This window comes from Penaeus japonicus, unplaced genomic scaffold (genome assembly GCF_977035675.1).
Source record: "Penaeus japonicus unplaced genomic scaffold, GWHDUDI00000001_assembly GWHDUDI00000028, whole genome shotgun sequence".
Classification (NCBI taxonomy): Eukaryota; Metazoa; Arthropoda; class Malacostraca; order Decapoda; family Penaeidae; genus Penaeus; species Penaeus japonicus.
This window is the reverse complement of record NW_028234430.1, coordinates 22,317,779-22,327,778: the sequence shown is the minus strand read 5'-3', so window position 1 is coordinate 22,327,778 and position 10,000 is coordinate 22,317,779. Positions and strand designations below refer to the sequence as shown.

The 10,000-nt window shown below is 43.9% G+C and overlaps 1 protein-coding gene across 22 annotated transcripts in view; it reads right to left on the bottom strand.

The window, feature by feature from the left end:
• The window catches only part of OtopLa (proton channel otopetrin-like a), a 419,182-nt gene that overhangs the window by 76,508 nt on the left and 332,674 nt on the right, over nucleotides 1–10,000 (bottom strand). For 4 of the 22 annotated variants that reach the window (XM_086553532.1, XM_086553534.1, XM_086553535.1 and 1 more), the window contains exons 1-2: nucleotides 9,733–9,837; nucleotides 8,705–8,751 (exon numbers count right to left, since the gene is read on the bottom strand). The exons of 16 other annotated variants lie outside the window; for them this stretch is intronic. In XM_086553532.1, the coding sequence (XP_086409658.1) occupies nucleotides 8,705–8,751; nucleotides 9,733–9,822 (137 nt within the window). In that variant the 5' untranslated portion in view covers nucleotides 9,823–9,837. Of the gene's footprint in view, nucleotides 1–8,704; nucleotides 8,752–9,732; nucleotides 9,849–10,000 lie in introns of those variants that run through there. 2 more of the 22 variants (XM_086553533.1, XM_086553538.1) reach the window with 1 other exon arrangement.

Below are 10,000 nucleotides of genomic sequence, written 5' to 3'. Positions count from 1 at the left end.
CAATCTTCTGAACAAATCTGTGCCGAATGTGGGTTTATATAATTTCTCGCCAATTGCTGCCAAATAGAATTTCCCCCCAACACTCGAATCCTGATTGCATGCCAGCTGATGATTTTAAAAACACAAACACAGTTCCACAACCTTTGAAGAAGGAAGTGATCTTCAGCTTTACATTTTCCTTCAGCTTTGATAATGCAAACACACTCCTTACATTCCCGACATCAAAATCTTAGTCTCGTAATTTTGCGCCTAGCGGTATTAAACCCTTTTTTGGGAGGCACCTTCATAACAAAAGAGAAAGTTTATGAAGTTACGACACACGGAGTAAATGCAAGAGGCTATAACACAGGAAGTAAGAGGGGAGATAATATGGCTATGAGGTGGAGGAAATTACGAAAATAAGCAAGATGTATATTTTTCCATAATGATCATTACGGCTCAATGAGGCGAACAAAAATCGAAATAGAAATAAAAAAAACGACGTGGATAAAAAAAAGGAGTAAAGACATGAAGAAAACATCCTAGGAGAAGATAAAAATACGAAAATAGATATCACGGGCGAAACGAAGGAAATACAATAAGAGACAGAGAGAGAGAAAAAAAAAAAATTAAAACAAGAAATGAGAGAAGAAACACTTTGATCGCCAAAGAACACAGAGAGGCAAAAAAGTGCCACAGGAAAGGTAGGTGAACCTGCGTCGAGGAATCATCACAGCTCAAGTAAAGCGGCCCTTTTGTGTCGAGGTCCTGGCCACTGATGCCGCCTGGTGACGCCCGCCGCTCGTTGCCATGACGACCACGAGAGAGTCATCACCCTTGCAAGCCCTCTTTCCCCTCTCTCTCCAGGTCTCTCTCTCTCTCTCTCTCTCTCTCTCTCTCTCTCTCTCTGCCTCTCTGACTATCTGCTCGTCTATTTCTGTATCTGTCTGCCTCTCTCTATCTGCCTTGCTATCTCAGTATCTGCTTGTCGATTTTCATCTCTCTCTCTCTCTCTCTGCCTCTCTGTCTGACTATCTGCTCGTCTATTTCTGTATCTATCTGCCTCTCTCTTTCTGCCTCGCTATCTCAGTATCTGCTTGTCGATTTTCATCTCTCTCTCTCTCTCTCTCTCTCTCTCTCTCTCTCTCTCTCTCTCTCTCTCTCTCTCTCTCTCTCTCTCTCTCTTTCTATCTATATATCTTCCTCACCCCATATCACCCCCTCTTCTTCCTTCTGCCACTGCATTGCTTACGGAAACCAGAAATCACTTGTAAATCTAATTAAAAGCTCCAACATTGTTTTCGCACACTTCCAGAAACCTTGTGAAGAACGTGACGTATACACAAACAAAGGCCTACTAACGAAATATGAAGAGAGAAAAAACGTGAATAAAAAAGTCGAAAGCTTCGCATGTGATGTCAACCAGTCACCCAGTCGCCCGCACGAAGTCTTTACGCAAGCAATTAAAACAAGAGCGTCCATAAAATATGCACCGTTTTATAGCCTTTCGCCTGAGGGGACACAGATATATAGATTAAGCAGACAGATAAATAAATAGTAAAAATGCTAAGTAGACAGACAGATAGATAGAAAAATGTTAAGCAGACAGACAAAAAGATGGAAAAATGCTAAATCGACTAAGTAGGCAGACAAGATAGATAGGTGATAAAAAAGAAAAAGAAAAAAAGAAAAAAAAAGAAAGAAAGAAAAAAAAGACTAACAGACAGGAAAATGAAAATCAGACAGACAAACATTGAAATATCATCAGAAAAATAGTAACATAACTCGTCCGTTATGTTGTTGCCTAATACTCTGACAACACTTAACGTCAGACGCACTCTCTCCTCAGTCTTCGAGAACACAACGCAACCTCGCTGAAATGTGGACGAATAAACACAGGAAGGAGATGATAAAGGATGTGGAGAGAGAGGGAAAGAGTAGGAAGCAGGGAGGGAGGGAATGAAGGAGGGAGAGAGCACAAACATGACACAAAGGAGGGAAAAAAGGAGTATAAGAAACAGGGAGAAAGAAAGAAAATCGAACGGAATAAAAAAATTAGAAACAATCACACTAAAGAAGGGTAATTAAGAATAAAAAAATACTTAAATAAAAAAAACGTAAAACAAAGGGTAAGAATAGACGGTAAAGAAAGGAAGAATTAAGGAAAGAGGGAGAGAAAGAGGAAGGCAAACGCGTAAATGGTTTAGAAGGATGGAGAGAAATAGGAGCTAAAAAAAGGAAATTTGAGGGGGAAATAATGGGGAGTCAGAATAATTCAATATAAATAATGTAGTGCTCGAAATACGATGCTAAACCGATAATGCTAATAATAATTACGTAGGAAATTAATAAAATTATTCAAGAAGATTTACAACTTCCCTTGTTACTCTTAAGTTTGCCTCAAATTAAAAAGAAAAAAATAAAGCAGTTTCCGTCACAAACCAGAAAAAAACGGTTTCTCATGGTGACAAGACCCATTAGTAAGAAATATACAAATAAAAGTACGCAAATAAACAAACAAACAAAGAAAAGTGTCCTGTGGTGTCTCGGCCCCTTTTATTACCACGAAAGGCAGAGGAGACTAGCCCTTAATCTTAAGAGCTCACAAGGTCGAAATCTCCGTAATACCAGTCGCCTGATGGGATTTATATGAGGTAAATGGAGTAAAATGGAGAAGAATTTGATGATGAAGAATGCATGTATATGTACGTTAAACAAACAAACAAACATATAGACACACATTTTATATATATATATATACATATATATATATACATATATGCATATATATATATATATATATATATATATTTATATATATATATGTATATATATACATATATATAAATATAATAATATATGCATAATAATATATAATATATATATATATATGGATAAAAATCAAAAACAAAGACAAAAGAAAAAAAATCAGAAAACAAAGACTAAAAGACTAAAAAAAAAAAAAAAATAATAATAATGATAATAATAATAACCACAACAAAATCTCACCAAATGATCCCACAACATTACCGGGACGCCGCCACCTTCCAAACCCAATCTCCCCATCCCCCCTCCTCCATCTCGACCCCCACCCCCCCATCCCTCCCGCAAAGTCCCACAGTACCTGCACATTCTCTCCCTCCGGAACCAATCCATACCCTCAGCCAGCCACGTCGAGCCACGCCACACTCAACATGTATCTGTTGCTCTACTCACGCTGCACTCTTGTTTACCAACATTTCCCAGTGCACATGACAGTCCTAATTGACAACGCGTGTAGCTGTTGGCAATGATAAACAATGAGCGTGGCTGTTGTCATCATGCTGGTATCGGGGACAGAAGGAGAATTGAGCGAGGCAAGAAGGGCTCTTTCGATTGTCGAGGCGATTTCTTTGTTAGTGTGTTTGATTTTGTGCGTGTGAGCGAGTGAGAGAAAGAGAGAGAAAGAGAAAGAGAAAGAGAAAGAAAGAGAGAGAGAGAGAGAGAGAGAGAGAGAGAGAGAGAGAGAGAGAGAGATAGAAATATATGTATGTGTGTGTGTGTGTGAGATACAGAGAGAAAGAGAGAGAGAGAGAGAGAGAGAGAGAGAGAGAGAGAGAGAGAGAGAGAGAGAGAGAGAGAGAGAGGACAAATCACACCAAGGAAGTGATCGAAGCCCGTGAAGTGAAAGCAGATCCATTACAATAGTGGACAGCGAATGGCTCCCACCCCCTTCCCTCCCTCAACACACCTTCCCCCTCCTCCACCGGCCGCCCCTCCCTCGCGGCAGTTCCATAAATTTTGAAGTGAGTTCCAACGCCTCCCCGAACCCCCAACCCCAGCCCCCCCCACCCCCACCCCTAAACATCAATTCAACCCGAAAGCCAACTAACTCGCTCAGCCAGTTTGCAAGCACTTCGCATGCAAGCAATTGAGCCAGACAGAAGCTGCATTCTGAGCGACTCGCCCCGCTAACACACACACAAACTAGGTAATTAGCCGGTCAACTGATTACTATGTTAATCAACCACCCATTCTAGCCACCGAAGACCCCCCCCCCCCCCCGCGCGAGATCTAAGCCAGCTCGGAATTCCGGGCACTTCTTCACCTCTGACCTCGTCATGAGAACTTTACTTCACAACCCTTCCGAAACCTCATCAGCTCCCCACTCACCCCCATTTTCCTCCCTCCCCATCCTACCCCCATTTTCCTAGCCGCCAACTCCCCTGATTTACCCAAACGGCCCCCAAACTTTCTTTATCGCCGCCCGCAGATGCCGCCGTGTGCAGCGATGCTGATGCATGAGCGGAGGAGGGTAGGGAGGGGAAGGGGGGCAAGGGAGAGGGAGGGGGAAGAGGGTCAAGAAGGATGCTATTATCATCCGAGTTTCTTCAGCGCTTTCTCGTTTTACTCACTCTTCTATTTTCTCTCTTTTAGTTTATGCAATATTCACCAACACACACATGTAAGTGTATATATATACATATATATATATACATACATATATATATATATACATATATATATATATCTGTGTGTGTGTGTGTGTGTGTGTGTGTGTATGTGTGTGTGTGTGTGAACAACGGGACACACAAGAAGAAACGAAAACGCCCCGACGCCGCTCCTTCCGGAAAAGACAACACCAAACGCCGAAACAAGAGCAAAAAGCAACCTCGGACGCGACCCTCTCCACCTTCCTCCCGGCTCTCCCCTCCCCGAGTATGAACGAATGCGTAAGCAAACACAGCAGATCCTGTAAACAACTTCCTGAAGGAGGGGGCGGAGAGGGGGGTGGGGAAGGGGAGAGGGGAGGGGCGGAGGAAGATAACAAGCCATTGGTGGTTACACATGTCTCGGGGAGCGGCCATTAGGCTCTTAGTAGGTCCTTAGGAGGGCGGGAGGGGAGAGGAAGGTGAGAGAGAGATAGAAGAGGGGGATGAGGAGATGAGGGGAGAGGGGGGTCAGGGGGAGAGGAGGAGGAGAAAGGAGATAGGGGAGGTGGGTGGATCAGAGGGGACAGGAGAGAGGGAGGAGGAGGGGGTGAGAGGGGACAGGAGAGAGGGAGGAGGAGGGTGTCAGAGGAGAGAGGGAGAGGAGAGGAGGGGGTCAGAGGGGGGAAGGGGGGAGGGGGAGAGGAGAGAGGGGAAGGAATCTCTTGTACGCGACGAGAGAAGTGGGTCAAGGGTGTACGTCTCCGAGAGAGAGAGAGAGAAAAAAAAAAATACACAATAACAGAAAGAATTCGTCGTCTGCATTGTGTTAACAAAATCAACTTTGATGACGGTCGTGGCTTTATATAAAACATGAAAAGAAAAGAGCATTGGTCAAGATATTGGTTATACAAATATTCGCAATAATAGTTTGTGTGTGCAGCAACGGGACTTGGTAATAATAATAATAATTATTATTATTACCATCATTATTACCTTACAAAGAAATATATAACTAAATATGACTAACTCTAATCTTCAAAGTAAGACGACCGTATAGAAAGCGATTCAAGCAACAGCTGCCACGATTTTTTATTTCATATAATTACACATTTCGAGCGTCGATCACTTTCTTGATGTGATTTACTCTCTCTCTCTCTCTCTCCCCCCCCCCCTCTCTCTCTCTCTCTCTCCCCCCCCCCCTCTCTCTCTCTCTCTCTCTCTCTCTCTCTCTCTCTCTCTCTCCCTCCCTCTCCCCCCCCCACCGCCCACGAAGGCAAGAGCTCCGTGACGACCGCGCGCCGACCTTCCGATCCTCTCCAGGGCCTTGAGGAGGATTCAAGGCGTTCTCCAACCCCACACAGAATCATCTTCACAAAATGGATCGTTCCTCTTTGTCTTTTTTCTTGGTCTTGGGAGTTTTCTTCTTCTTTTTCTGTTCTCTTTATTATCTTTTTGGTTTGTTAATTTTGTGTTTTATTTTTCTTCTTCTATTTTTCTATTGATTTATCTATATTATTTTTCTATCGTTTAAAAAGGTTACTTAGGTGATGATGCATTATATAAAGTTTCTTCTTCGTTTTCTACTTTTATTTTCTTCTTATTTCCTCTTTCAATTTCTCTGTCTCTTTTTTTCTTTCTTCGTGAGAATGTGTGGGTGCATTTTTTTTTGGTACGTGTGATTGTGTGTGTGTGTGTAAATGTGTGTGTGTGATTGTGTGTGTGTGTGTGTGTGTGTGTGTGTGTGTGTGTGTGTGTGTGTGTGTGTGTGTGTGTGTGTGTGTGTGTGTGTGTGTGTGTGTATGTGTGTGCCGGGTAATATCCCATCTCTATTCCTTTCTTCCCTTTCAGATGAGACCCGACCGAGACCCCAAATACTTTTCCGATAAGGTTGCCTTTTACACATAATATATATCTGCCAATCGACCTTTTGATCTTCGTTCCAACTGATGAAAATTTACGAGATGCGAATCGGTCTTCCTGGAATGGCCAAAAGACCAACGGTTCGTGTGTCATTGTGTATGTCTGTGTGTGTGTATGTGTGTGTGTGTGTGTGTGTGTGTGTGTGTGTGTGTGTGTGTGTGTGTGTGTGTGTGTGTGTGTGTGTGTGTGTGTGTGTAAGCGTGTATGCATTTATATATTCGCTACCTAGAGACAAGAAAACATACAGGAAGAATACAATTTAAAAACATAATAAAAAAAAAACAATAACAAAAAGATACAACAGAACGGGATGTCCAAACGACAGCTGGCGATACACCGATCCATCACTGGGAAGACATCTGTGGCAGGTATCGAGGCGAGACAGATGGCAGAGGCAAGTGCGCTGACAGGTGCTTAAGAAAGGCCGTCAAGCCTGGCAGTCAAGGTTATCCAGGTGAGAGGCCTCGGAGGTGCAGGTGTCAAGGCAGGACAGGTGACGGACAGGTGTGTAGAGAAAGGGTAGCGTTGGAGGTTGACTGTGCAATCAATCAAATGTAAGCAGAGCAAGAGGAGGTTCCCCTCTTTAAAAATCGCAGTCAGATAAATAACCAGATGTGCTGACATATACTCCAAGGGGAATGAACACAAACGAGAGAGAGAGAGAAAGAGAGAAGGGAGGGGTTAGGGGGAGAATGGAGAGAAAGAAAGAGGGATGGAGAGAGCGAGAGGGGTGGATTAATGGATAGTGGGAGGGAGAGAGAAGGAGAGGGGTGGATGGAAGGAGGGAGGGAGGGAGGCAGAGAAACAGAGGAGAGAGAGAGAGAGAGAGAGAGAGAGAGAGAGAGAGAGAGAGAGAGAGAGAGAGAGAGAGAGAGAGAGAGAGAGAGAGAGAGAGAGAGAGAGAGATAGAGAGAGAGAGAGATAGAGAGAGAGAGAAAGATAGAGAGAGAGAGATAGCGACTGAGACAGACAGCCCAAGACAGAGAAAGGCATGTAGACAGAGCTGACATGTCTCAGCGCGCATGAAAGGGGAGGCGAGGTGTCGCTGCTTAAATAAAGCCTTTGCAAGTAAGCCGGGCAGAGAGCTGAAGACATCGTGCTACGTCTCCTTGAAGTCTTCTCCCCTTTCAACCTTCCAAAATGGCAGAGCGTGTTCCGCCTGCTGGAAACATCTATATTTTCATTCCATTACAGCTAATAGAAAATTGTTCCGGTTATCAGCATTCTTTTATCGTCAGCTTGCCGTATCTCAAGGCTGATCGTAACTTTACCACTATCATAAATACTAAAGGCTTAGGAATAATCACCATTCCTCTTCATTAACACTGCCGATATTGTTATAGCTACCATTACTCTAACAATCGTAACATATGGCAAGCACCAATCCATAGCTGTCTACAAGCGAGTTAATAAGAGAACTACTAAACAAGCCAATGTAAACTGCATCTTAATTGTAAGTGCAAATTAGCGATTTACGTAACAAAGTAACTTTAACCTCCTTTACCTTAAAGAATGTCTCTAATGGCGAAAATCCTCTGGATTCTTAAGGTAAAATCAGCCTTCAAGCGAACAAGCTTAACAAACTGAGACATGCTTTAGCCAATTGGACATGAATAAGATATAACAAAAAACATTATTTAAAAATAACAAGGGGGTGGGGGGAGAGGCAAATTAGAACACGTGACTTTTATCTGTGGGCGTGTTTATGTACGCGTGATTAAATTTAGTGTGGAGAAGGACGGAATGACACAAAGAGATAATGGAATCAAGGAAAAAGACAGAAGAGACGAGGGAGAGAGACTTTATAAGATTGTGGATGATGGCTGTTTTGAATAAAAGTATGAATAACAAACAATAACAATATTCAAACATTAAAAGTGATAATACTAGCAATAATAACAACAATAATAACTGCTTGTACGATGTGTTTCATCTTCACAATTATAAAAATAATAAATCATGATTATAATGGTACCATTACCATCGTTATCATTATCATCTACATTAAATAATGACCATTATCATTATCATCAATAAATCAAATAACATACTCATGAATAATAGAAACTATGTCCACAGTAATTACAGTAACAAAAATATACATTTTGTTATGTTCCTATCGTGAGAGACGAGAGCGAGAGAGAGAGAGAGAGAGAGAGAGAGAGAGAGAGAGAGAGAGAGAGAGAGAGAGAGAGAGAGAGAGAGAGAGAGAGAGAGAGAGAGAGAGAGAGAGAGAATACCTTGAATTATCTGATTATCACTACGAATAGTGAAAATAAAGAGAGAGAGAGAGAGATTTTTAAAAAAAGAGAGATAAAAGTTAGTAAGAGAGAGTCTATGGAGGAGCACCATGCATCGTGATCCAGCCTTGACTCACCCTTACTCATACTCACCCCATCTTGGTGGCCACGACATTACGCTCCGCTGAAAAGTAATACCTCTGGAAGGAAAAAATTCGCGACTGTACTGGGCACTTCTTAAGAGACGCGACCGGTCGATCCGCGGATGTGTTTACTTTTTCGCGTGACGAGCTTTTCGACCTCGGTTAATTATTGAACAACTCGGCCGCCTCGGACGTGGGTGTAGTACAGTACACATGCGTGAGTACGTACGTATGAGCGGTTGCGTAATCTTGATCAAAAACACTTCATTCTGGTTTGCTGTTGCTGGTTTATCTACCTCCCATCTACCTCGTCTCCTCCTCCTCCCTCCCTGCCTCCCTTCTCCTCACTCTCTCTATCTGCTATCTCGATTGCTCCCCCATCTTCCTCCCCTCCTCCATTCCCTCCGTCACGCCCATCCCGTCGCCTGAACGGGCGTGTGAGCGCGCGGACAGGCGGCCCAACCTTCTCTCCCTCTCCTTCTGCGTAGTAACTTTATTCTGCTAGGACGTCTCAAAGGATCCTTAACAAGGCAAACAGTTCTGGAGGAAATGTTCCTCAAGTCACACTCAGATCACCATCACACTTGTTGGTTGCTCAGGGTGTATGGAGAGGGGGCAGGTTACAGAAGGGTGTTCTGTCTTGTCTCCTCTGAACGGGTCTCTATCACCTTACTCCATCTTCCATACTTTCAAATCATCAGTTCAGTCCTTCCTATTCTTCACTCCTTCTCCGCCTCCCCCTCCCCTCCTCCTCCTCCTCCTCCTCATCCATCTCGACCCATGCACACTCCCATTCCTCCCCTGCCTTTCCACCCTGTCACCATTCGATCTCCCTTCTCTCTTCTCCCTTGCACTTTTTTCCATCAGCTGTCTCCATCGTCCCTCTTTAAAACAAAACACACACACATACACAGCTCCACGCCGACTCCCAAGGCCTGGCAGTGAGCTTCCTCGTTAAAGTTCTCCCTTTTTTCCTCCCCTACGCACACACTTTATTCTCCCTCCTCCCTTCCCTCCCCTTGGTTGCGATGTCCTCACCATGATCCTCCCAGTGTCCAGGTCACATGTCCCACACACACACACACTCTCTTTGCTCCCGCGGTCCCCCAACGACTGTTCTCCCACCATGTACGCACCATCTTCCTCCCGATACTCCGCAGGACCGCGCAGGGAGAGGGCGAGGGAGGGAGGGAGGAGGGCGGGAGGGAGAGAGGAAAGTCCTCCACCACCGCCGCTGCTGCCTCTTCTCCTTCCCTCCTTCTCTACTGTTGAAGCCGAGGGCGACTATTTTCTACAACGAAGGAGG